The following is a 27,495-nucleotide window of genomic DNA, read 5'->3' as shown; positions in this document are numbered from 1 at the left end:
ACTCAATGACCTTTCAAGGTCCATTCCAGTTCTAGGAGATGGGATATCTCCATTTATTTATTTATTTATTTATTACTGTTGGTTCTCTGCCCTGACTGAGGGCCTGAGTCTTAAAACTACTTGCTGACTCTGTCCTGCCTAGGGACCTGAGACCAAAGACTGTTTACTTCCCCTGATCTGCCTGAGGGCCTGGGCTCCTTAAGACTGCTGGATTGTGCTGTTCTGCCTCAGGGCCGGAGCTCTAATCACTGATAGGAAGCAGCGCCCCAGAGTCATAGTGAAGAGGGGGAGGAGCCACTGCTAACCCACTACAGGCTTGGATAGTTTGTTTGGCCTCCACCTCAGAAGAAGGGGAACCAAACTCCTCAGGGACAGGCTGTCTAGAAGTAGTCAAAAGGTGTTAAACTAATAGCAAAGGGTAAGGTAAAAAAGAGGAAAGATCTGAACACTCCACACAAAACTGAGATTTTGAAAACAAAATTAATCAAGGAACCAAAGGACACGAAGAGAAAAAAAATCTTGAATTGCCTGTACACTAATGCTAGGAGTCTGGGGAACAAACAGAGGAATTGGAGTCAAGTATCAGAGGGGTAGCCGTGTTAGTCTGAATCTGTAAAAAGCAACAGAGGGTCCTGTGGCACCTTTAAGACTAACAGAAGTATTGGGAGCATAAGCTTTCGTAGGTAAGAACCTCACTTCTTCAGATGCCAGAGGAATTGGAATAGCTCATTTATGAGAATAAATTCAACTGAGTTGATATTACTGAAATGTGGTGGGCCAGTTCACACTACTGGAATGTTAAAATCAATGGTTATAACCTATTTAGGAAGGATCGAGTGGGCAAAAGGGAAAAGGGAATAGAACTCTGTCAAAAATGGCATTACCTGTTCCAAACTCAGAAGAAAATGATCTTGAATGCTTATGGATCAATGTCCTAACCAATAAGACGCAAGATGGGGTATTAGTTGGTGTCTGTTACAGATCACCATATCATGCTAGGGAAAAGGATAACAGCATCTTTACGCACTTAACTATAAGGTGTAGGGGGGGAAAATTGGTGGAATCAAGTGCCATATGGAGGTCTACCAATACTAAAACATCCTTGGAATTTCTAAAGGCCATAGATGCAATTTCCTAACTCTAAGTGTAGCAATCAACACAGGGGAATTCTTTATTAGACTGTGTCTTAACAGAGAGGAACCTATCACAGAACTGAAAATTAATGGTAGATTAGGTACACGTGATCATGACCAGGGCCAACGAGGGGGGGCGGGGGGGAAAGCCGGTACAAATTACCAGGGCCCGGCAGTCCGGAAGGTGGCCTGGGGCCCGGCTTCCCCCACATCTCGTCGGCCCTGTTTAGCTGGTCCGCCCTTGCTGGAGGGCCTGAAAAAAAATTTTCACCGGGGCCCGAACCAGCTCTCAGAGGCCCTGATCATGACTTGATCACATTTATAATGTACAAGCTGAATATACACACACCCATGCACACATATATACACACACCCACACCTGGTGCTTTAATAGTACCAATTTCACAAAAGTGAAAACAATTAGGAGCCAAATCAGCTGGGAGGAAAAATTTAATCAGAAAAATGTGAATGATAATTGGGAATCATTGAAGAACACCTTACTAGATACCCCAAAAGCCACAATCAAGGAAGAAGGCCATATGGGTTAAAAAACTAAGTGAAGGCAGCTATACAAAATAGAAAAATAATATTTACCAAATGGAAGGAAGGGGAAATTGATAGTAATGAACATAAACTGAAAGTTGGTAATTGTAGAAAACTGACAAGGAAAGCAAAAAGACCCACGGAAAAAATTTGTGGCCAGCAGAATTGAGGACAGTGAGGAGTTTTTAAAATACTTTAAGAACAGAAAGAATCCTGACAATGTTATTGGTCCAATACTCAATGGAAATGGTAAAATTATCAATAATATTGCAGAAAAGGCAGAAGTGTTCAATACATTTTTCTGTTCTATATTGGGGGGAAAATACGACAGTCTCCTCATATGGTGATAAAGCTCTTTCCATTTCACTAGTGTCTCTGGAGGATGTTAAACAGAAGCTGCTAAAGCTAGACATTTTTATATCAGCAGCTCCAAACAATAGTTTTAAAAGAACTGGCTGAGGAGCTTGCTGGACCGTTAATGTTGATTTTTAATAAGTCTTGGAGCACTGGGGAAGTTCCAGAAGACTGAAAGAAAGCTAATGTTGTGCCAATTTTCAAAATGGGTAAATGAGATGACCTGGGTAATTATATGCCTGTCAACCTGACATCAATCCCAGGCAAGATAATGAAGAGGCTGATAAGAGGCTCAATGACTCAATTAATAAACAGCTAAAGGAGAACAATGTAATTAATGCATATCAACATGAGTTTATGGAAAATAGTTCCTGTCAAGCTAACTTGATTTTTTTGTTTGTTTGTTTTTTGGCTGAGATTACAAGTTTGGTTGATAAAGGCGTTAGTGTTACTAGACTTCTGCATGGCATCTGACTTTGTACCACATGACATTTTGATTAAAAAACTAGAAAAATAAAATTAACACGGCACACACATTACATGGATTAAAATCTAGGTAACTGATGGGTCTCAAAATGTAATTGCAATGGTGAATCGTCATCAAATGGATATGTTTCTAGTGGGGTCCCAAAGGAATCTGGTCTTGGCCCTGTGCTATTTAAAATAAATAAAATCATCACTGATAAAATCTGCAAATGACACAAAAATTGGAGGAGTGGTAAATAATGAAGAGGACGGAGCGATAATGGTTCAGGGAAATCTGGATTGCTTGGTAAACAGGGCCCAAATAAACAATATGTGTTTTAATACAGCTAAATGTAAATGTACATATCTAGGAAAAAAGAACATAGGCCATACTTACAGAATGGGGGCTCTGTTTTGGGGGAAGCAGTGACTCTGTAAAAGATTTGTGGATTGCGGTAGATAATCACTGAAACATGAACTCCCAATATAATGCTGTGGCTAAACGATGCATAAACAAGGGAATCTTGAGACTAGTAGAGAGATTATTTTACCTCTGTATTTGGCACTCGTGCGACCTCTGCTAGAATCCTCTGTTCAGTTCTAGTGCCCATAATTCAAGAAGAATGTTGATACATTGGAGAGGGTTCACAGAAGAGCCACAAGAATGTTTAAAGGGTTAGAAAATATGCTTTACAGTGACAGACTCAAAGAGCTCATTTTATTTAGTTTAACAAAGAGGAGGTGGCATGACTTGCTTACAAACAAAGACATGACTTGCTTACAGTCTAAGTATCTTCATGGGGAACAAATATTTAATAGTGGGTTCTTTAATCTAGCAGAGAAATGTAAAACACTATCCAATTACTGGAAGTTGAAGCTAGACAAATTCAGGCTGGAAATAAAGCATACTTTTTTTTTTTTTTTTTTTTGTCACCGAGAACAATTAACTACTGGAATAATTTACCAAGAGTTGTAGTGGAGTCTCCATCATGGACCATTTTAAAATCAAAATTGGACGTATTTCTAAATGATATACTCTATGAATAATTTAGGGAAGTTCAGAGGCTTGTGTTATAGATTATCACAATGGTCCTTTCTGATCCTGGAATCTATGAATGTCTGCATCTTTCACAGTTATATAAATATCAAGACTCAGTGACATAGAAGAGTTTAATTGAGAACTGAGTTTCATCCTCCTCCCACCTATTACTCTTCTCATTTCCAAATCAAGTACAGTGGAATCTGTTTACAATTCTCTGTTTATTGTTAAATAAAATGAGATTCTCTCTCAGATAGGTTCAATGAATTGCAATGTGAAAAGTGGAGTCTCTCTACAGTGATTCTGTGCAACGCATAGAGTGGTGTTTTGGTTATCTTAAAATTTATTTTGTGTGTGACTAGTACTAATTTTTGTGAAAACTGTGTGTGATATTGGATTGATAGCTCTTAACAATAAAGTTCTCAATGTACACAGAACAGTTGATGATGACAGGTCATTATTTTCTTTACCAAAAATGATTTTATTTGGCTGATACCAACACCACAGGAAGAGATGGGAAATTATATCAGAATGTTCAATAAACAAAGGGAAAAGGAGAAGAAAAAAAGTCCTGTAAATGTATCAAACATTAGAATATAAGAATAGCCATACTGGATCAAACCAATCGTCCACCTCAGCCAGTATCCTGTCTTCCAACAGTGGCCAGTGTCAGATGTGTCACAGGAATGAACAGAACAGAGGCAATTATCAAGTAATCCATCCCCCGTTGTTCAGTCCTGGCTTCTGGATGCACAGAACAGGAGGTTGCATCCCTGACCATCCTGGCTAATAGGCACTGATGGATCTATTCTCCATGAACTCATCTAATTCTTTTTTAAACCCAGTTATAATGTTTGGTCTTCACAACACCCCCTGGCAACAAGTTCCATGGGTTGACTGTATGTTGGGTAGAGAAATATTTCCTTATGTTTGTTTTAAACATGGTGACTATTAGTTTCATTGGGTGACCCCTTGTGGTATGTGATGGGGTAAATAACACTTCCCTATTCACTTTCCCCACACCATTCATAATTTCATAGACCTCCATCATATCCCCCTTTAGTCATCTTTTCTCTGAGCTGAACAGTACCAGTCTTTTTAATCTTTCTTTATATGGAATTTGTTCCATGCCATACTAATCATTTTTGTTGACCTTCTCTGTACCTTTTCCAACTTTAATATATCTTTTTTGAGATGGTGTATTCAAGGTGTGCATGTACCACGGATTTGTATATTGACATTATAATATTTTCTGTCTTATTATCTGTCTCTTTCCTAATGGTTCCCAACACAGTTAGCTTCTTTGACGTCTGCTGCACGCTGAGTACATGTTTTCAGAGAACTATCTATGATGACTCCAAGATCTCTTTCTTGAGTGGTAACAGCTAATTTAGACCCAATCATTTTATATGTATAGTTGGGATTATTTTTCCCACTGAGCATTACTTTGCACTTATCAACATTGAATTTTATCTCCATTTTGTTCCCCAATCACCCAGTATTGAGAGATCCCTTTGTAATGTTTTGCAGTCAGCTTTGGACTTAACAATCTTGAGTAATTTTGTATGCCTGCAAATTTTGCCATCTCACTATTCACTCCCCTTTCCAGATAATTTATGAATATGTTGAACAGCACAGGTCCCAGTAAAGATCCTTGAGGGACCCCACTTTTTACCTCTTTCCATTGTGAAAACTGACCATTTATTCATACCCTTTGTTTCCTATTTTTTAACCAGTTACTAATTCATAAGAGGACCTTCCCTCTTATCCCATGACTGCATATTTTGCTCAAGAACCTTTGGTTTGGGGCCTTCTCAAAGACTATTTAGTTTAGGTATTACTTCTAAAGGATACTACATTTCCCGCTCAAAATAATGACTCATCACAAATTATTAGCATGTTGACTGGGTTGCAGTTCAGAGAGCTATTGCAATTTCAGTCTTATTTCCTTGGTTGCCCAGCCATAGCTTTTCTTTCATGTGATGTGGCTGCTGGTCTTTCTTCTCTGATGTTAATTTATTTCACTATTAATTCTCAGGGCTTGCCCACATGAACATTTAGTTTGTGGAAAGCTTGGGTGTAAACCTACCCCACGTTAGCCTGCCGCAACTAAGTATCCACGTGGACCCTGCTTCTGCCAACTAAGGGTATGTCTACACAGCATTTTAGAGTGAGCATCCCAGCCCAGGTCAAGAAACTTAGCCCTGGTCTACACTGGGGGGTGGGGGGGAAGAGGAGGACGATCTAAGTTACACAACTTCAGCTACGTGAATAACATAGCTGAAGTCAACATACTTAGATTGACTTACTGTGGTGTCTTCACCGCAGTGAGTCAACTGCGGCCGCTCCCCGGTTGACTCTGCCTGCGCCTCTCGCGGCGCTGGAGTACAGGAGTCGATGGGAGAGCACTCGGGGGTCGATTTATCACATCTAGACTAGACACGATAAATCGATCCCCGCTGGATCGATCACTGCCCGCCGATCCGGCGGGTAGTGTAGACATACTCTTAGGCTAGTGGGAATTGTATTACTGCCCTAAAAAAAGCTATATAGGCAGTGCTTGTAAGTTATACCTCAGTGCACTGCTGTCTCCTGTGCACTGCAGAATAACAGGCGCTGCAACTCCTTGCCACACTCACTTCACAATACATAGAGCATAGCAAGGTGGTGGCGGCAAGCAGGTGCAGGGTACCCAGCTGTCGCTCCGCTGACCCCCACAGGCAGGTGGAGGAGAGCTGATCCAATCTGAGAGGGTCCGGTTGTTTTCACACCTGACACAACCTGGACCTTAACTGTTGTAGTTGGTCTGTGGGAGTTCATTCCACAGACTCAGACCAACCTTCAAGAAAACTGTCTTCTGCACAGACTTGGATATAAATGGTTTAAACAGTTCCTTCCATGTGTATTTTACTTACCTGTATTAGATTTAATCTGCACTCACATTGCCTAATTGCCGAGTTTTCTTAGATCCTTCTGGATTTCCTCACAATCCTTCTGAGTCTTGACTAACCTAAATAATGTTGTGTTCTCAGCAAGTTTCATTATCCAGTTACTCTTCCAACTCATTAATATATGGCAGCCTTGTTTGTAAGTACATCTTTTTACTAGAGCATCTCTTTCCATACTAATTAGCCATTTTTACTCCTTGTACCCTATCTCTTGATCATCTTCTACTCCATGAAATGACTCTATTCCTCACTCTATAGTAGCAAGCTTTCTTAGATCTATCTTCAGAGGGACTTTATCCAAAGCTTTTTGAAAACACACTGAAACACATACAGCAGCAGTTCTCAACTGGGGATCTGGGGACCTCTGGAGGGCTGCGAGCAGGTTTCAGGGGGTTCACCAAGCAGGCATGGAGTTAGACTCAATGGGGCCCAGGGCAGAAAGCCCAAGCCTGAGCCCCGTCGTGTGTGGATGAAGCCAAAGTCTGAGCAACTTAGCTTTACAAGGCATCCTGTGGCATAGGGCCCTGAGCAACTGCCCTGCTTGCTACCCTCTAATGCCGGCCCAGATTTTTATATGCAGAAAAACAGTTGTTGTGATACAGGTGGATCCTGGAGTTTTTGTAGCATGGGGTGGGCTCAGAGAGAAAAAGGTAGAGAACCTCTGACGTACTGGACACAACTCTTATTAGGCAACGTCCTATCTTAAGAGACCAACCTAAAGTATTCCCAAAATACTGAGTACAATTCTGATCTGTCATTAGAACACCTTATTTAATTGGTCAATTTGTCCATTTCTTGAGTGGTTGCTTAAAACAGGTTTTGTTTAGAAGGAAGCTCCTGAGGGTAGATTTGACAATTTCCACCAGAAACAGAGAAGGACTAGGACCTTCTACTAACAGAGAATGAATTCTCAGCTCTCTGAGATTATACATTATATATAATTATTATTTTTATTTTTTTAAATCACCATCACAATGCTACTGTAAAACTATTTTATCACTTCGGTTCCAACCTCACTTATCAAAGGGTTATTATTCTCTTGTGAAAAGTGATGAAAAATCTCATAAGAAAGAGTTGTTCCAAAAGTATGAAGTAAACAATGAAAAGGAAACCAGTATTTATGCATACTTATCCATACAAATTACATATTGATCCAACATATAGTCTCCTTACAATATGACCAGTAAACAATATGCACTATCTAACCAATATATTATATATAAATAACTAAATAAGTAACACTTATATGCTACATGTAAATGGTAACAATAAGGGACAAACAAATAGTTAAAAATGATTCCTAAGCAATCACCCTCTGGATAACAACTTTTTTTTGACTATTCAAACTTATCTGATACAAAAACATACACTATAGTTCCAATTACCTCAGTTAAAACACCGACTCTTGAGAATAATCATAATTTCATTGCAATAATTCTGATAATGTAAATCAAGATTTCATGCTGAGGGATGATGCTTCTGGTATGGTACAAGAGTGTTGGCTCTACAGGCTACGTCTTCTGCAGTTCTGAGCACGTCTTGAAAGCTGCTGAGAGTTCCTATCTCCTAATGGGTAGTGACAACACTCAGCATGCTGTAGGAGGTGCTTACCACCTTTCAGGATAGGGTCCTAAATGAATGATATGGGTAAGAGAATTGTATTGGAAAGCTGAGCCGTTCAGGCACGTGAACTGCATATTTGGAAATTACAGGGAGTTTTCCTGTATTTTATGAGTTGGAAGGGTGGGCTTGGCCACCAATGAGAGAGCCAGAGGGCAATAATTATTTCTTATCAGACAGCTTTATACTTCCCTTAAATATAGGATGTGAAAAGAAATACACTCAATTTATAATATTGAGGTACATCCTTTTTAGGTTCTGGCTTTGGGGGTTCTGGCTTTGGGGTTTTTTTTAGAGACAGTTATTTAAAGACTAACAACATAAGTGCTCAGGCAATTATGAAGAAACTTATCTTAGTCTGCTTTTTTCTTTTTAAAAATATTCTTTTTTGGGGTGGCTGAGTTTGTTTTTACACAGCAAACTAAGTTGTATTAAGGGGAGCTATAGATGTTTAATGTACTGAGTAAATATAATACAGACAGTACTATATCTAGGATATCTAGTAAATAGGTCTTTTTATGCTAAACAAATTAAAAGTAATTAAATAGAAAAAAGGCCATACCTGGTGCTGATATCCTTCCATGAAGAGCAGTTTCATTGGGCAGGAGATCTTTTGAGTTGGAAGTGAATGGCGATTGTCTAAATGTATCTTCAGAAAAGAAAGGGCTGAGGGGGAAAAAAATTTCTTTTAGTAAACAAAACACTGCCTAGCTAAAGAAGTAAGTGTGACACCTGATCCTAATACTTTTCTAATTCATGTTCAATTAAGTTTTTTTTGGTGTACAAGACTCCTACTGAAACAGATGCCGTATGTGATGCTGCGTACAGTGATCTTACTTCAGTGGCACCCCTACATCAAATTTCCTATTAAAGTGAAAACTGTGTCTCTAAGGCCTGGTCTACACTACGACTTTAATTCGGATTTATCAGCTTTAATTCGAATTAACCCTGCAACCGTCCACACAACGACGCTATTTATTTCGATGTAAAGGGCCCTTTAAATCGATTTCTGTACTCCACCCCGACGAGCGGAGTAGCGCCAAAATCGATTTTAACATTTCGAATTAGGGATAGTGTGGCCGCAATTCAATGGTATTGGCCTCCGGGAGCTATCCCACAGTGCATCATTGTGACCGCTCTGGACAGCAATCTAAACTCGTTTGCACTGGCCAGGTAGACAGGAAAAGCCCCGCGAACATTTGAATTTCATTTCCTGTTTGCCCAGCGTGGAGAGCACAGGTGACCACAGATAGCTCATCAGCACAGGTAACCATGCAGGCCGATAATCGAAAAAGAGCACCAGCATGGACCGTGAGGGAGGTACTGGATCTGGATTCAGTGCTTGCAGAACTTCGTTCTAAAAGACGAAATGCAAAAACTTTTGAAAAAATCTCCAAGGGCATGATGGAGAGAGGCCACAATAGGGATTCTGAGCAGTGCCGCGTGAAAGTCAAGGAGCTCAGACAAGCCTATCAAAAAACAAAGGAGGCAAACGGTCGCTCCGGGTCAGAGCCGCGGACATGCCGCTTCTACGCCGAGCTGCATGCAATTCTAGGGGGGGCTGCCACCACTACCCCACCTGTGATCGTGGATTCTGGGTCGGGGATAGTCTCATCAGCAACGCCTGAGGATTCTGCCGATGGGGGAGAGGAGGAGGAGGAGGATGAGCTTGCAGAGAGCACACAGCACTCCGTTCTCCCCAACAGCCAGGATCTTTTTCTCACCCTGACTGAAGTACCCTCCCAAGCCTCCCAAGCCAGTACCCAAGACTCTGACCCCATGGAAGGGACCTCAGGTGAGTTTACCTTTTAAAATATAAAACTTGTTTTAAAAGCAAACGGTTTTTAATGATTACTTTGCCTGACTTTGCATTCGTGGTCAGTTCAGCTACTGGAAAAGTCTGTTAACGTGTCTGGGGATGGAGCGGAAATCCTCCAGGGACATCTCCATGAAGCTCTCCTGGAGGTACTCCGAAAGCCTTGCCAGAAGGTTTCTGGGCAGTGCATCCTTATTCCCTCCTCCATGGTAGGACACTTGACCACGCCATGCTTGCAGCAAGTAATCTGGTATCATTGCCTGACAAAGCCTGGCAGCGTATGGTCCCGGTGTTTGCTGGCATTCAAGCAACATCTGTTCTTTATCTTGTTGTGTAATCCTCAGGAGAGTGATATCACTCCTGGTAACCTGGTTGAAATACGGGAACTTAATTAAGGGGACAGAGGTGGCCGTTCCTACTGGGCTGTTTGCCTGTGGCGGAAAATAAATCCTTCCCTGCAGATAGCCAAGCGCAGATGGGAAATTGGGCCTGAGTTTTTCGCGTTTGGCTAGCAGGGATCTTCCCTGTTACCAGCCACGCGGTGGGGGGGGGGGGTACCGTGATCATCCCAGAGAATTCATGGCGGGAGGGGGGCGGCGGCGGGGGTGGTGGTGGTTAGTTTGGTGCCTGCAGGGATCTTCCCTGATACCAGCCACGTGGTGGGGGGGAGGGGTACAGCGATCATCCCAGAGAATTCATGGCGAGAGGGGGGGGTGGTTAGTTTGTTTTCTGGTGCTGCTGAATGTTAACAGAAAAACCGCAGCACTCTACAGGCTATGCTTGGTATGTGGGAAAGGAGGGCGCAGAAGCTGTAAGACAATGGCTTACCATGGCCGCATGCAAGCCGAATTCTGTTGCCCAGACCTGTGATCTCTAGCAGCAAAGCCACAGGCACTCAGCATTAAGAGGCAAAATGCGACCTTGCACAGAAATCACATGTGCTCTGTAATGTGAATAGTGTTGGTCACCATGAAAGAGTATAAGCATTGTTCTTCAAAATGTAGCTTTTTAAACAATTCTCTCTTTTTTCCCCTCCCTACAGCAGCTGCAAATTCCTCAAGCCTCCCTCCTCCATCCCGAAGGTTATCACAGATAAGGCGTCGTAAGAAGAGAACGCGAGACGAGATGTTTTCTGAAATTATGGAATCCAGTCGCAGTGACAGAGCTCATCTGAATGAGTGGAAGGAAACAGTTTCAAAGTATAGGAAAGAAGCCAGTGAACGTGAGGACAGAAGGGACCAACGTGAGGAGAGGAGGGACCAACGTGAGGAGAGGAGGGACGCTCGAGATGAGAGGTGGCGGCAGGAAGACCAGAGGAGGCAGGATGCAACGCTGGGGCTGCTGCGTGAGCAAACAGACATGCTCCGGCGTCTGGTGGAGCTTCAGGAACGGCTGCTGGAAAACAGACTGCCGCTTCAGCCCCTGTTCCACCCTCCTCCCTCCCCATGTTCCGTATCCTCCTCACCCAGACGTGTAAGAACGCGGGGGGGGAGGCTCCGTACACCTTCCCATTCCACCCCAGTAGACAGCCCAAGCAAAAGGCTGTCATTTTTTTAACCTTTTCTTTGTGGCTTTTTCCTTCCCAGCAATCCTCCTCCCAAATACCACCCGGGTTCCCTCCCTCTTTTTCTAATCTATTAATAAAGAATAAATGATTTTTAAATGATAGTGACTTTATTTGGTTTGAAAGAAAGCTGGGGGAAGGGGGAGGGTGGGTTCCTTACAGAAAATCGGTCAGTAAAGGGGGCGGGTTTTCATGAAGGAGAAACAAACAGATATTTCACACTGTAGCCTGGCCAGTCATGAAACTGGTTTTTAAAGCTTCTCTGATGCACAGCGCTTCCTGGTGTGCTCTTCTAATTGCCCTGGTGTCTGGCTGCGCGTAATCAGCAGCCAGGCGATTTGCTCAGCCTCCCACCCTGCCATAAAGGTCTCCCCCTTACTTTCACAGAGATTGTGGAGCACACAGCAAGCAGAAATAACAATGGGGAGATTTCTTTGGCTGAGGTCAGAGCGAGTCAATAATGATCGCCAGCGACCTTTTAAACGGCCAAATGCACATTCTACCACCATTCTGCACTTGCTTAGCCTGTAGTTAAACAGCTCCTGACTCCTGTCCAGGCGGCCTGTGTACGGCTTCATAAGCCATGGCATTAAAGGGTAGGCTGGGTCCCCAAGAATAACTATTGGCATTTCAACATCCCCAACGGTTATTTTCTGGTCCGGAAAGTAAGTCCCTTGCTGCAGCCCTTTAAACAGAGTAGTGTTCCTGAAGACGCGAGCGTCATGAACCCTTCCCGCCCAGCCCGCATTGATGTTGGTGAAACGTCCCTTGTGATCCACAAGTGCTTGCAGCACCATTGAAAAGTACCCCTTGCGGTTTATGTACTTGGTGCTCCGGTGCCAAGATAGGGATATGGGTTCCGTCTATCGCCCCACCACAGTTAGGGAATCCCATTGCAGCAAAACCATCCACTATAGCCTGCACATTTCCCAGAGTCACTAACTTTCGTAGCAGCACCTGAGTGATTGCTTTGGCTACTTGCATCACAGCAGCCCCCACAGTAGATTTGCCCACTCCAAATTGATTCCCGACTGACCGGTAGCTGTCTGGCGTTGCAAGCTTCCACAAGGCTATCGCCATGCGCTTCTCAACTGTGAGGGCTGCTCTCATCTTGGTATTCTGTCGTTTCAGGGCAGGGGACAGCAAGTCACAAAGTTCCATGTGGAACTTACGCATGCGAAAGTTCCGCAGCCACTTACGCATGCGAAAGTTCCGCAGCCACTGGGAATCGTCCCAGACCTGCAACACTATGCGGTCCCACCAGTCTGTGCTTGTTTCCCTTGCCCAGAATCGGCGTTCCATGGATAGAATCTGCCCCATTAACAACATGATCTCCAAAGCACCGGGGCCCGTGGTTTCACAGAATTCTGTATCCGTGTCCATGTCCATGTCAATGTCCTCATCATGCTTGTCGCTGCGCTGCCGCCGCCGCTGCCTCCTCGCCTCGTTTTTCTGGTCCTGGCTGAGCATAAACTCCACGAGAACGTGCGAGGTGTTTACAATATTCATGACTGCTGTCTTGAGCTCAGCGGGCTCCATGCTTGCCGTGGTAGGGAGTCTGCAGTGTTCACCCACCCAGGAAAAAAGGCGCGAAAATGGTTGTCTGCCGTCCGTTGCTTTCATGCAGGGAGGGAGGGAGGGAGGAGGTGAGGCTGTACCCAGAACCACCTGCGACGATGTTTTTTGTCCCATCAGGCACTGGGATCTTAACCCACAATCCCAATGGGCGCGGGAGACTGCGGGAACTATGGGATAGCTATGGGATAGCTACCCACAGTGCAACGGTGCAGAAATCGACGCTAGCCCCGGTACTTGGACGCACACCACCGAATTAATGTGCTTAGTGTGGCCGCATTCATTTCGACTTTATACAACCTGTTTTTCAAATCCGAATTATATAAATTCGGATTAATCCCGTAGTGTAGACATACCCTAAAATGCTTCAGGATAATTTAGTGACAACCCAACATCAAGCTATGTATCAGTAACTAAGAATTGATTTTTTTTTGTTTTTGTTTTAATTTGTACTCTTCTGTCCAATCTGAACTTTTTTGTGGGCCGGGAGGAAGGAGCAGGATTGTTTTGATTACATCTCTTAATGAGAGCATTTAACCATCTAACCAGTTAAGATAATTAGGAATGGAGTTCTAAGTAAGTCATGAAATACCCTGTCTGGTTCTCTTTTGACGTGGTATTCTGCAACTTAGCTAAAGTTTAGTTGGCTTTCCTCGTATAATTCCCTATCCTGGACAGTATTATAAAATAATCAAATGTAGGAGCAGGAAAAAATTGTTATAATTGACCAAAATGATGCCTTCTCAAAGACTGCAGAATACAAACACTATTTTGAATTGACTTATATCTGACTTTGAAAATATACTTTCTTTATTAACTGTAATAGTTAATAAGTTAGTTTTGATACTGATTGTCATATGTCATAGAGCAGTTTTGTTTTGCATTCAACTAAAGACATGAACAGAAACAAGACTTGCCTACAATACATTACACCAAAATTAAAATAGAAAAGAATAGTCTATTTGTTGGAAAGTCATTCTTTTCCCCTTGCATGTTAAATATGATTTCACCCAGAACAAAATGAAAATTACATTTAAACCTGATATCTGCTAAATTGAGAATGTATAATAGATAGGGACAACTGTATTTTAAAAGGCATCATGAGGCAGGATGGAGGAAGTGATTTTTTCCAGAATAGGATTAACCACATCTGCATTCTACCATCACAAGTAATTAGTAATTATGTACAGAACAAACCCACCATACTTTGGGAGAGAGGGAGTTTGGGGATAGCTAAACATTTTCATAGAGTTGATTTGGCCATCTTAAAAAAAATTGATTAAATAGAAATTGTAAAGAAACACATTGCTTCTGTAAAGAACTGGGAACCTTTTCAGGCCAAGGAACAAAGTATTGGGTTTTATGAAGTGTTACACTGCGAGGAGTCCAGACTCAGAGCATATGCGCCAGCAGCATGCCCAAGCAAGTTAATCCTGCTAGCCTGGATACAATAATTGTCAGTCTGAAGACTGACACAGACATACATCTCCTGTCATAATCTTCCCCTATAGAGAGAGGACAATGTGATTTCTACTGATGTGGTCTGAGTGAGAGGCTTGCATTCATAGTGAAAGGTTATTTGCCGTTGGGAAGCTCACTGATAATTACAGTTAAACTGATCTAGTAAACCTTTCTCTACTTTCCCCATTCACTCTCTACTCTCCTTATTGTACTACGTGGACATTATCCAGACAGAAGTCAAAGAAATCTAGTACTTATAGCTGCCAAATTTTGAGCTGCTCCACATTACATTTAATCAGCTAATTTTTATATTTACTAAGGCTGTCAAGCGATTAAAAAAATTAATTGCTATTAATTGCGCTGTTAAACAATAACTAGAATACTATTTATATAAATATTTGTGGATGTTTTCCACATTTTCAAATATATTCAATTACAACACAGAATACAAAGTGTACAGAGTTCACTTTATATTTATTTTTATTATAAATATTTGCACTGTAAAGATAAAAGAAATATTTTTCAGTTCACTTAATACAAGTATAGTAGTGCAATCTCTTTATCATGAAAATGGAACTTACAAGTGTAGAATTATGTACAAAAAATAAACTGCATTCAAATATAAAATAATGTAAAATTTTAGAGCCTACGAGTCCACTCAGTCCTACTTTCTGTTCAGCCAATTGCTCAGACAAACAAGTTGTTTACATTTGCAGGAGATAATGCGGCCCACTTCTTCAGTGTCACCTGAAAGTGAAAACAGGAACTCTCATGGCACTGCGGTAGCCGGTGTTGCAAGGTATTTATGTGCCAGATGCGGTAAAGATTCATATGTCCCTTCATGCTTCAACCACCATTCCAAAGGACATGAATCCATGCTGATGACAGGTTCTGCTCAATAACGATCCAAAGCAGTGCAGACCAACGCATGTTCACTTTCATTATCTGAGTCAAATGCCACCAGCAGAAGGTTGATTTTCTTTTTTGGCGGTTCGGGTGCTGTTGTTTCCGCATCGGAGTGTTGCTCTTTTAAGACTTCTGAAAGCATGCTCCACATCCCATCCCGATCAGATTTTGGAAGGCACTTCAGATTCATAAACCTTGGGTCAAGTGCTGTAGCTATCTTTAGAAATCTCACATTGGTACCTTCTTTGTGTTTTGTCAAATCTGCAGTGAAAGTGTTCTTAAAATGAACAACATGCTGGGTCATCATCCGAGACTGCTATAACATGAAATATAAGGCAGAATGCGGGTAAAACACAGAGTAGGAGACATACAATTCTCCCTCAAGGAATTCAGTCACAAATTTAATTAATGCATTATTTTTTAACAAGCGTCATCAGCATGGAAGCATGTCCTCTGGAATGGTGGCCAAAGCATGAAGGGGCATACGAATGTTTAGCAGATCTGGAATGTAAATACCTTGCAATGCCGGCTACAAAAGTGCCACGAGAACCGTCTGTTCTCACTTTCACGTGACATTGTAATTAAGAAGCGAGCAGCATTATCTCCTGTAAATGTAAACAAACTTGTTTGTCTTAGCGATTGGATGAACAAGAAGTAGGACTGAGTGGACTTGTAGGCTCTAAAGTTTTACAGTAACTCCTCACTTAACGTCATCTCAGTTAATGTTGTTTTGTTGTTATGTTGCTGATCAATTAGAGAACATGCTTGTTTAAAGTTGCACAATGCTCCCTAATAACGTGTTTAGCAGCCGCTTGCTTTGTCCATTGCTTGCAGAAAGAGCAGTCCGTTGGAGCTAGCTGGTGGGGGTTTGGAACCAGGGGGGCCAGCAGGCCCCCTATCAGCTCCCCTAAGTTCCCTGTGCAGCAGCCGCCCAGCAGGCTATCAATTATCAATTGCCGGCAGTTCAGCTGTCTCTCACCCCACTGCCGTGTGCTGCTCCTGCCCTCTGCCTTGGAGCTGCTCCCGGGAGCCTCCTGCTTGCTGTGCGGGGGGGGGGGGGAGAGGGAGGGGTGGAAGGGGCAGAAGGGTGCTAATGTCAGGGTGTCCCCCTCTCCTCACTCCTGCCCCCCGCTTCTGTATACCATCTCCACAGAGCAGGGGGAAGGGACACGACAGGGCTCAGGATGGAGGGAGTTTGCTGGCAGCAGCTGCTGTCTCAACTTGTTGATCTACTTAAAAAGGCAATATACTTAGAGTGCGGTTGGCATACTTAAAGGGGCAATGCGCGTCCCTCTCCCTCATACACACGGTGTGTGTGTGTTTATCTCGCGAAAAAATTTCCCTGGAACCTAACCCCCCCTTATTTACATTAATTCTTCTGGGGAAATTGAATTGCTTAACACCGTTTCACTTAAAGTAGCAATTTTCAGGAACATAACTACAATGTTAAGCGAGGAGTTACTGTACATTGTTTTTGAGTGCAGTTATGTAACCAAAAAAAAATTTACATTTGTAAGTTGCGCTTTCATGATAAAAACATTGCACTACATTACTTGTATGAGGTGAACTGAAAAATACTATTTCTTTTGTTTATCATTTTTACAGTGCAAATATTTGTAATAAAAATAAAGTGAGTACTGTACACTCTGTTTTCTGTGTTGTAATTGAAATCAACATATTTGGAAATGTAGAAAAACATCCAAAATAGAATACCAATTGAAATTTATTAAATATTGTTTAATAGTGTGATTAGAGCTGCGATTAATTGCAATTAATTTTAATCGATCAATTTTTGAGTTAATCACATTAGTTAACTGTGATTAATCGACAACCCTAATATTTACAAATAATTTGCATGTAACCATAAACATAAGCTTATGGTCAACACTAAGCAGTAGCTGAAGTAGCGCATGGAGCTGCACAAAACTTGACAGCTGAGGCATGTGCACATGCAGCCCACTAAACAGTGTATATTACTGTTCCCCTCTGTGCCGTAGTCTTAGACAATGTGAGTCTGTTACAGCTATCTTTAGCTCAACCTCAGAGCTTTTAACTCTGTAGGTCCTCTGTTAAACCTCCAGGGTGCTGGCCAAGATGGTGGCCATCACACAAGCAGGGGCACATATAGGAATCAAAGGGCTGTGAGCCTCAGATGCCCAGGACGAGCTATACTTTGTCCAGAGAAAGTAATCCACTGGTAGTAAATATTGTGAGCCCTACCTTCGCCTTATCCACAAAGAATGAATCTGTTATAGCTTCCAATTATAAAGACTGGCTCTTTTGTTTCAAGCTCTGGTTTCAAGCCACTGGTTCAATCCCCAATGTACTGGTCAAGATGGCAGCCGTCATATGTGCTGAGGATGTCTGGGGTGCTAGGTAGATGGTTGGGTGCTGGAAGTTGTCTTGATGCTAGGGTGCTTAGGATGGGTGGGTGCAGGAGGCCATCTGCAGGTCTGAGGAGTAGCTAAGTGCTGGTGAGTGGGGTATGCTTTGGCAGAGGTGGCGGTGGGGAGGCTGAGGGAAGGTGCTTGTAGATATCTGAAAGAAACTGACGGGGACTTAGTGTGGGTATTGGTTGTGACTGGATGGTGGGGGAAGCTGGCTGAGGATGGGTGGAAGTGTATGGGGATGTTACTGGAAGGGAGTAGCCAGAGGCTGAGAGTGGATGAGTGAAGGGGAAGCTGTGTGGTTTTGTCTGGAGGATGACGGGAGGAAAGCTGGGGAAGTCTGGAGTCTGTAATGGGCCCCTCAACTTCTGTCTCTGCCACTGCCTCCTCTGCTTGCTCTTGCTGCTGCTGCTGCTGCTGCCGTCACCACCTCCTCCTGGCTGCTCCTACCCTGCTCAGATCCAGCAGGGGGAGCAGCAAAGGAAGGCAGAGAAGCTGCCTGTTCAGCAGGCACTACAGCAGCCCCTGGTGAACAGCAGCAGCAATTACAGGTCATTCCTGCAGCCCAGCTAAATGCATGGCATGTGCCAGGGCTGCCAAAGATGTTTCATGCAAGATGCGTAACACTGTGCAGTCTTGAGTATTAATTGTAAGCTCAACTGATAAGAATCAGGAGCACTAGAACACTTTACTTGGGTCATACTAGCCCTTACTTGGTGGTGACTAATCAACATTTTAAAATTTTTATTATGTACATTACAGTAGTGCCTAAAATGTGTTAGGTGTTTGTAACGGTGTTGGAACCCACCTCTCGCGAGTGCCCCCTTCTGGTTGAGTGTGTCTGTATTCTTTAGTTCTGGTGACCCCTTTCGGTGGTTCTCAGGCAGGTCTTCAGTGACTCAGCGCTCTGGCCGAATCACTGTCTGCATGTTAAACAGCACAAATCCCTTCCGGTGTATACGGTTACCCACTGGTGCCTATTTCAGTGCCCCTCTGGTGGTGTCTCTCTCTCTAGCCCTTCCTGGGCTTTGGTCTTTAAGTAGTCCAGCCCTGGTATGTGGCTGTATCCCCAGGGCTTCCTGTAGCCCTCCCCAGGCCCTAGCAACCAGCCAGGAGCTCCCTCAATGCTTCCCCAGTCCCTGCTAGCAAACCGTATGGGGCCCTGCTGCTCTTCCAGGCAGCCAGACCTATAGTCCTTTCTTCTCCTGCTCCAAGCAGCAAATAACTACAGGCAGTCCTCAACTTTACGACGTTAAACTTACAATGAATGGCACTTATGACATTTATAAATTGTCATCATGTTTCGACTTTATGATGTCGGTTTCGACTTTACAGCGCTCGATCCGACATTGTTCCTATGGAAAATGCGAGTTATGACGTTTTCAACTTAATATTCAGGAACCAATTGTGTCGTAAGTCCGAGGACTGCCTGTACTGCTGTGCAGCTCCTTTCATATAGTCCTCCTGGGCCCTGATTGGCTGCTTCGCCTGCAGCCACTCTAGCCTGCTTGGAGGACCTCTCCACTGCTTCTTTCCTGGTATGGGTGTGGCAGAACCCTGAGGCCTCCAACAGGAGGCCTTTGGGCCTAGTTCACCCCATCACAGTGTTGTACAAATATTTGTGTTAATACACTCCAAGGCTGGCTTAAGAATGGTAAAAAGTTCCTGTCCATTAAACCCTACAAACTTATTTCCCTTTAATTGAGCAGAAGTATGAGAACATTATGGATAATGGATTCAAAGTAGATGTGAAAAGGCCAGAGAAGTGAAACTTTTTGAGGTGAGCAAATTCTCTCTTGGTATTTACACTTCACTGCATAACTCATACATTTTAGCTTCTAACATGAATTTGGAATTTCTAGGCTCACAGAGCAAAGTATTCATTTGACATGCTGAGATCCCAGCTTATCTTAAATATAAGGCATAATTAAAATACAAAGTCCTGAAGTTAAGCTAGGTACCAACTCCCAGAGAATAAGGTCATTATTAATTCAATGTGCCCTTTTGTTTACTCTCTTAAATGCATACAAAGTGTTTACAAAAAAGTGCTATTCATATAGCCCTTTGGATATATAGTGTACATAATGTATAATGTTCATTCAAACTGAATGGCAGAGTTAGAAGAGGAGGTTTGGTAAATAAGTGCTTAGTGCAATACAGTTTTTAAAGAGGTCTCACAGCCTCCATTTACTGAAGAGATCAGGAAGCTCCTTATATCAGGAACACAAGTCACTCTTCCTTATTTAAGCATAAACGCCTTATGGGCTTGTTCTCATGGAACATACTGTACATCAGCCCTCTAAGAACATATAGGCTGGTTGAATCATATGTTAGTTGTCTTAATTCTCTGCCAATTTTGCCCCATTTTCCTAACCCTGACAGTTAGTCTACATCAAATATTTCATTAGCTTTTACCTCATACAATCTGAATAGATTTTTAAAATTCATACCTGAAAGAAACTACGAGGGTCCATCTCAGTGGGACCAAATCACAAAACTGAACTGTTATTTGAGAAGTCTGAGTTTGTCAGGAAAATGAATCACAAGATATGGGCTAATACAAAAAAGGTGTTAAAAACTGTACTGTCAGATAATTCCTTACTCACCAATTGTAACTGATATTCTTTTAAGTTATAGTTTACCGAAATAACATTTTGTTTTGCAGAAAAAATAAACTAGGAAAATCAATTTCCAGTGGAATATTTGCACATTTGGTCAGGGAAAGGAAGAATCATTTCCACAGATAGCTCTGGTATGGAGTTTCCCTTGCCAGGGTGCCATCTTGTCTCATTTTATGGCCTCATAATATGCACTGATTTATAGGCCTAATTTTTTTAGTCATATGTTACCCTGGGCACAGAAAACTATCTTACATGTATAATATGATATTACAATTGTGAAATGGTGTCATTTTAAAGTATGAACTGCAATGTAAAGTTAACCCATGCAATTTATGCTGCAGCACTAAATGGATGCTACTTACCTGGTTGTGGTTCTGATGGTGTTATCTTTAGTGTGATTGTGCTCTTTGCTCACCTTTTCTGCAGAAGAACAAAGATAATTTAAATTAGCATGAGTAACCCATTTTTTCAGATTTTTAATTATTTTATATGCTTACTGGTTTATACTACAATACAGGAAAACTTTTATCCAATCATTAGAATGAGTTAAAAACACTAGAATCATTTTTATTTTAAACTGTAGCTATCCCAATATTTGCCTTGCTTCATATTTTAGCATCATTATTCACAAATCTTGCATTTGTTCAATTTATGGCAATGAAAATCTTTCTGTGTTCTCCGCTGCTTGCCCCCTCTGTGAGTGGGAATCTGTAAAGCAGCCAGAAGAACTATTGATGTTGCAGCCATCAGGTGCTTATTCCAATAGATGTCGTCCACAGAAACCCTCCTTTACTTTACTTTCAGATCTGTATCTACCAGCTGTCAGGAATTATTTAATTAGCTTTCAAGACACAGGAGCTGAACTCTGGCTTTTCCAAAACAGTTAAAATGTTATGAAACTGCCCTGACTGACAACACGCAAAACTATATTCTAAATCAGTGGTTCCCAAATTTGTTCCGCCGCTTGTGCGGGGAAAGCCCCTGGCGGGCCGGGCTGGTTTGTGTACCTGCAGCTCCCATTGGCCTGGAGCAGCGAACCGCGGCCAGTGGGAACTGCGATCGGCCGAACCTGTGGACGCAGCAGGTACACAAACCGGCCCGGCCTGCCAGGGGCTTTCCCTGCACAGTTCGGCGGAACAAGTTTGGAAACCACTGTTCTAAATAGCTAAAGAATTCTTGGCCAACACTATGGGGAAGCTTTTGAATTTCAAATGTAAGGCGTAGAAGAAAGTTTCACATTTCTATTATTTTCTATACCATACTAGACTTAACTTTGTGTAAAATCAGAAAAATGTTAGCCATCTTCTTTTGTTCTTTAAATTCTACTTCCAAAGAGCACTATGGCAGCTATATCTAATGTCTTTACCTGACAGTTGGAAGAGCAGCTCTGAAGCCATCTTCACTGATATATCCTGGCTGAAGAGGTTTCTCTCCGGGAGCACTCGGCCCTCTGGTACCTTTTGTATGTGTTCAGTAATCTCTCTCCCTAATAAAGTGCTGTAACCAACTGTCTGGCTGGGTGAAATTGAGGGCTGGGACTCATGAATGTCAACTTCCATTGGTTCTTCTTTAATCTTTACCATCTGGGTTTCCTTGTAACTTTCAGCTGCAAATATGTTTTAAAATAAACAAAAACAACAAACAAAATTGTTTAATTCAATTAAAAATTGTCAAAACAAGTCAGGAGGAATAACAAATACTAGTTTTACATATTACTAGGGTATCAGCATAAAAAGGACTGAAAGCAAGTAGCTGAGTATAGTGGTCCTGGCCTGGTTTAGATCTCCAGAGGGGAGAGGGGGAATTACTATCCACCACATCCATTTTGATTGAATTGGCCTCGTTAGCACTACAAAGTAATTTTCCCTCTGTTGATATTCAGCCCCTTTTGTCAACTGTTGGGAATGGGCTACATCCACCCTAATTGAATTGTCCTCGTTAGCACTGACCCTCCCACTTGGTAAGGCAACTCCCATCTTTTCATGTGCTGTATATTTATACCTGCTTACTGTATTTTCCACTCCATGCGTCTGATGAAGTGGGTTATATCCCACGAAAGTTTATGCCCAAATAAATTTGTTAATCTCTAAGGTGCCACAAGGACTCCTTGTTGTTTTTACTGATACAGACTAACACGGCTACCCCTCTGAAACCTATCTGAATTATATTCATGAGACTATTTTTCTAAACAGAAATGGGAAGATAGCCCAAAAATGTATTTTTGTTTTTAAAAAACTATAGTTATTTAATTTACTGTCTGTGGGCACTGATTAGTCAGTCACAGTCTAATTGGCCAAGGTTTTTGGTTTTTTTAAATTATGTCACAGCTGTACACCAATTCCCAAAGGGCAACGAGCTGAAACCTCATCACACACACAAAGTTATCCTATGCACATGTTAAGAACAAATATATTAGAAGGAACATTTTTATGCTTCCTCTCTTTCTTAAAACCCATTTTCTATAATAGGCATAGGAATTTTCTCTTAAAACACTACAAACCCATAGTACCCTTCCTGCTCGACTCTCCAAGTCCAATTTTTCCCTCTTCTGTCTTCTTCCCCAGTGCCCTAAAACTTGGCCTTCTAAATTAAGAAAATGAGGTGATAATCTAAAAACCAATTCTCAGTTCAGTTTTCTACAGTGTAGGTACACCTAGATTATTCTTAAGTGCTGCGATGCAGCTGCAGGGTGAAGATATGTCCCCTTGAAATACTGGCTACCGTCCATTTCAAAAGGACCTTAAAGGTTGCACTTTAAGGCAGCTTGATCATGGGACACCAAAATACCTATAAAGCAGGTGGGCTGCTCTGAAGTGTAATTTCACTTTAAGAACCTGAACTGACAGTTGGTTCCAGACTTCCACTTCAGTTTTTTCAATTATAAACAAAGTTTAAAGGAGAGTGGAAGGCCCTAAGGAGTGTTTGGTTTTGAAACACCTTTTAGTTTCCACATTATTAATTATAATTTTAATTTTTAAAAAATCAAAATCAGAACAAATCAACATTTCAATGTTGTCCAGATTGAATGATTTGACTGACCAGATACATTTCTCCCCCCACAAAAAAATTCATTTTGCAGGAAATTTTGGAATTTCCAGTGGGATGGAAATTTCCATTTCGAACTGCTCTACTCCAGAGCTTTGGCTTCCCTACTGATAAGGTTCTTTTTGACTGCAGCATACCATAAAGAAGTTGAAGAGGCCTGGACTATGATGGTGAGAAGGCCAAAAATTATTCTTCTCATTGACTTATAGTATCCACCAAACTGTATCTAAAGGAACTTTTCTGATTTGTAAGTCAACCAATAAGAATGCTTTTTCTCCACAGACCTGACGACCTCCCTCCTACTTTGCTCAGAAAACTGAGAATCCATGACAGCCTCTCATTTGCAGGAAGCATGTTCATCATTCTTCTTCTCAGAACTAAGCCCACTCTCAATAACAAAAGGTACTATCTTTTTTTAAAAATCTGTGCCTCAATTTAGATGCATATCCCTACAGGCTTGCCAGAATCATAGAATCATAGAATCATAGAATATCAGAGTTGGAAGGGACCTCAAGAGGTCATCTAGTCCAACCCCCTGCTCAAAGCAGGACCAATTCCCAGCTAAATCATCCCAGCCAGGGCTTTGTCAAGCCGGGCCTTAAAAACCTCCAAGGAAGGAGACTCCACCACCTCCCTAGGTAACGCATTCCAGTGTTTCACCACCCTCCTAGTCAAATAGTTTTTCCTGATATCCAACCTGGACCTCCCCCACTGCAACTTGAGACCATTGCTCCTTGTTCTGTCATCTGCCACCACTGAGAACAGCCGAGCTCCATCCTCTTTGGAACCCCCCTTCAGGTAGTTGAAGGCTGCTATCAAATCCCCCCTCATTCTTCTCTTCTGGAGACTAAACAATCCCAGTTCTCTCAGCCTCTCCTCATAAGTCATGTGCTCCAGAGTCAGCAGCAAATGTAATGCCCATTTCTGACAGAAATAGAAGTAGTCAATGGCTTTCTCAAAGGTGGTAATCAACCACCAGGAAGCATGAAATACTGTGATCTAGCTTCCAAAAATCAATGGTCGATGCCCACATCATCAACTACCATCTGCTCTCAACCCCGTTTTTCCTGGGAAAGAGAGAGTGAACTGGCTCTAGCAACAGCTGACCTCTTCCAACCTGGCTTCAGGCCAAGTTACAACCGGCAAAGCATTGGTAACACGGACGGACAACTTCACAGAACTGAACAGAAGCAAAACAACAACGCTGATGCTCTTTGATGTGAGTTGCTTTTGACACAATCCACCACGAGGTGCTGCTTCACCTACATGTCCTGGAAGGAGTGGATTTAAATTGTGTTTAGCTAACTGTGCTCTTTCCTTTCCTTATGATCACCTAGAGTGATGATAGCCAGCTGTTACTCCATCATTAGACCTCTGACATACAGTTCACAAGCCTTAATTCTGTCACCCTTCTTGTTTAGTATTAGAGGACATCATGAGATAAATATTAGCCATGATGACAGCAATACATTTGATAATATGTCTCTCTACCTATTTAGATATTTATATAGTCTCATCACCATGGTATCCAAGCACCTCACAATCATTAACAGATTTTTATCTTCACAATACCCTGGTGCAGCAGGGAAGTATTATTTCCATTTTACAGATGTGGAACTGAGGCACAGGGTAGATAAGTGAATTGTCCAAGTTCACACAGGAAGTCTGTGGCTGAGCCAAGGACTGAATCCTGGTCTCAAGTGCCCTATCTACTAGGTCAGTCTTCCTACATAAATGCAGCTCTGCAGCTCTTACACTTAGCACAAAGTGGCCCAGATATTTTAGCATATGTAGGAAATTAGAGCCTGGATAAAGAACAGCTGGCTCAAATTGACCCCTGAACAAACAGAAGTAATACTAATTAGAAGAGAAACTCTTTGAGGAACTAGTAAATTCCACTTCCTTACCATCTGAAGTCTGGTAGCTAACATTTTGTAACATTTAGTCATGCTAGATTCATGACTAACACTGGACATCCAAACAATGGCAGTAATCAAAAATGCTGCCTTCCTTCTCTGGCTAGCATGAAGACTTTGTCCATTCCTTTCAGATGATGAAATCTGTCTCAGCAGTCCATGCATTTGTCAGCTCCAGTCTAGAATACTATAACTCCCTATGTGGCTCTAGACAAAAATTCAATCTGCACTGGCTCTTGTTCACTTCCAGATTCACTTCATAGTCTGATGCTGATCTATAAATCCCTTAATGGGACAGGGCCACACTATCTCAGTTATTACACTACATTCCAAAACCGGTCAAGGCAGCTATAATTGTCCAGCACATGGTACTGGGAGAGCCCTGGTCTTCCTACATCAGCATTCCAGCCTTTCAAAGATTCATAGAGTTTCAAGATTCAAGGCAAAAAGGGACCATTAGCTCATCTAATCTGACTTGTGTATTTCAGGCCATTAAATTTCACCCAGTTATCCCTAACTTTAGGGTTACCATATTTCAACAAGCAAAAAAGAGGACGGGAGGAGCCCCGCCCCTGCCCCTCCCACTTCCCGCCCCCCCAGAACCCCCAACCCTCCCCCCGTTCCTTGTCCCCTGACTGCCCCCTCCTGGGACCCCTGCCCCTAACTGCCCCCCGGGACTCCACTCCCTATCTAAGCCTCCTTGCCTCTTGTCCCCTGACTGCCCCAACCCTTATCCACACCCCCACCCCCAGACAGACCCCTGGGACTCCCACGCCCCATCCAACCACTCCCCACCCCCTGACAGCCCCCCCCAGAACTCCCAACCCATCTAAACCCCTCTGCTCCCTGTCCCCTGACTGCTCCGATCCCTCTCCCCACCCCTGCCCCCTGACAGCCCCCCCCAGAACGCCCAACCCATCTAAACCCCTCTGCTCCCTGTCCCCTGACTGCTCCGATCCCTCTCCACACTCCTGCCCCCTGACAGCCCCCCCAGAACTCCCAACCCATCTAAACCCCTCTGCTCCCTGTCCCCTGACTGCTCCGATCCCTCTCCCCACTCCTGCCCCCTGACAGCTCCCCCCCAGAACTCCCAGCCCCCTACCCCCCGCTCCTTGTCCCCTGACTGCCCCCTCCTGGGACCCCTGCTCCTAACTGCCCTCCAGAACCCCACCCCCTACCTAAGACTCCCTGTTCCTTGTCCCCTAACTGCCCCCTCCTAAGACACCCCCCCAACTGCCCCCCAGGACCCTACCCCCTACCTGTACCCTGACTGCCCAAAACTTTCTCCACTCCCCTCCAAAAGCCCCCCCCCGTTTCTTGACTGCCCCCTCCAGAACCTCCCTGTCCCTTCTCCTGCCCCCCCTTACCCTGCTGCTCAGAACAGGGTGTTGGGCTCTGTGCCAGCCGGACACATGGCTGAGCTCCCCAGCACAACACAAAACCCGGTCCCTGGCCCTGCACAGGGCTGCCGGAGCGGGCTGCAGGAGGAGGAGCTGCCGGCCGGCTCAGAATGCAGGGAGGGGGGGGTGGGAGGAGGAAGCTGCTCCGGAGTCCAGCCCGGGACTTTCCTGCAGCCCTCCCAGCCGCTCGCTCTGCTCTACCAGGGGAGGGGGAAATCCCGGACATTGTGAGTGCTTTACAAATTCCCCCCGGACGCTATTTTTAGCACACAAAAGGAGGACATGTCCGGGTAAATCCGGACGAATGGTAACCCTACCTAACTTGTAATCTCCTCAAAGAATGAAATCAAGTTTATTTGATGTGACCTATTTTCCATAAAACCATGTTGACTAGCACCAATTATATAACTATAACTTAATTATTTACCAATTGAACCCGTTATTAGCTTTTCCATTAAATTTGCCTGTGATTGAGATCACACTAAACCAGTCTATAGTTACTTGAATCATCCCACTTGCTCTTTTTGAATACTGGAAAAACATTAGCTCTCTTCCAGCCTTCTGTTAAGAATTAACAGCAGCAGCCCAGAGATCTCCACAGCTAACTCTTTTACGACTGCTGAGTGCAAGTTATCTGGGCCTGCTGATTCAAAATGTTTATCCCTAGTAGATGTTTAACATCCTCCTTAGTTACTAATGGAC

At 43.1% G+C, this 27,495-nt stretch overlaps 1 protein-coding gene across 2 annotated transcripts in view; it reads right to left on the bottom strand.

Annotated features, from left to right (window-relative positions):
- Window positions 1-27,495, bottom strand: part of ZNF827 (zinc finger protein 827) — a 154,824-nt gene that overhangs the window by 46,424 nt on the left and 80,905 nt on the right. For both annotated transcript variants that reach the window (XR_008445079.1, XM_054029807.1), the window contains exons 6-8: window positions 21,799-22,038; window positions 20,795-20,852; window positions 8,665-8,768 (exon numbers count right to left, since the gene is read on the bottom strand). Coding sequence is in view for 1 of the 2 variants with exons in the window: in XM_054029807.1 (XP_053885782.1) it covers window positions 8,665-8,768; window positions 20,795-20,852; window positions 21,799-22,038 (402 nt within the window). In the remaining variant the exon portion in view is untranslated. The remainder of the gene's footprint in view (window positions 1-8,664; window positions 8,769-20,794; window positions 20,853-21,798; window positions 22,039-27,495) is intronic.

This window comes from Malaclemys terrapin, chromosome 5, assembly GCF_027887155.1.
Source record: "Malaclemys terrapin pileata isolate rMalTer1 chromosome 5, rMalTer1.hap1, whole genome shotgun sequence".
Taxonomy (NCBI): domain Eukaryota; kingdom Metazoa; phylum Chordata; order Testudines; family Emydidae; genus Malaclemys; species Malaclemys terrapin.
Note: the sequence above shows the minus strand (reverse complement) of the source record. Positions and strands in the feature narration are given on the sequence as shown.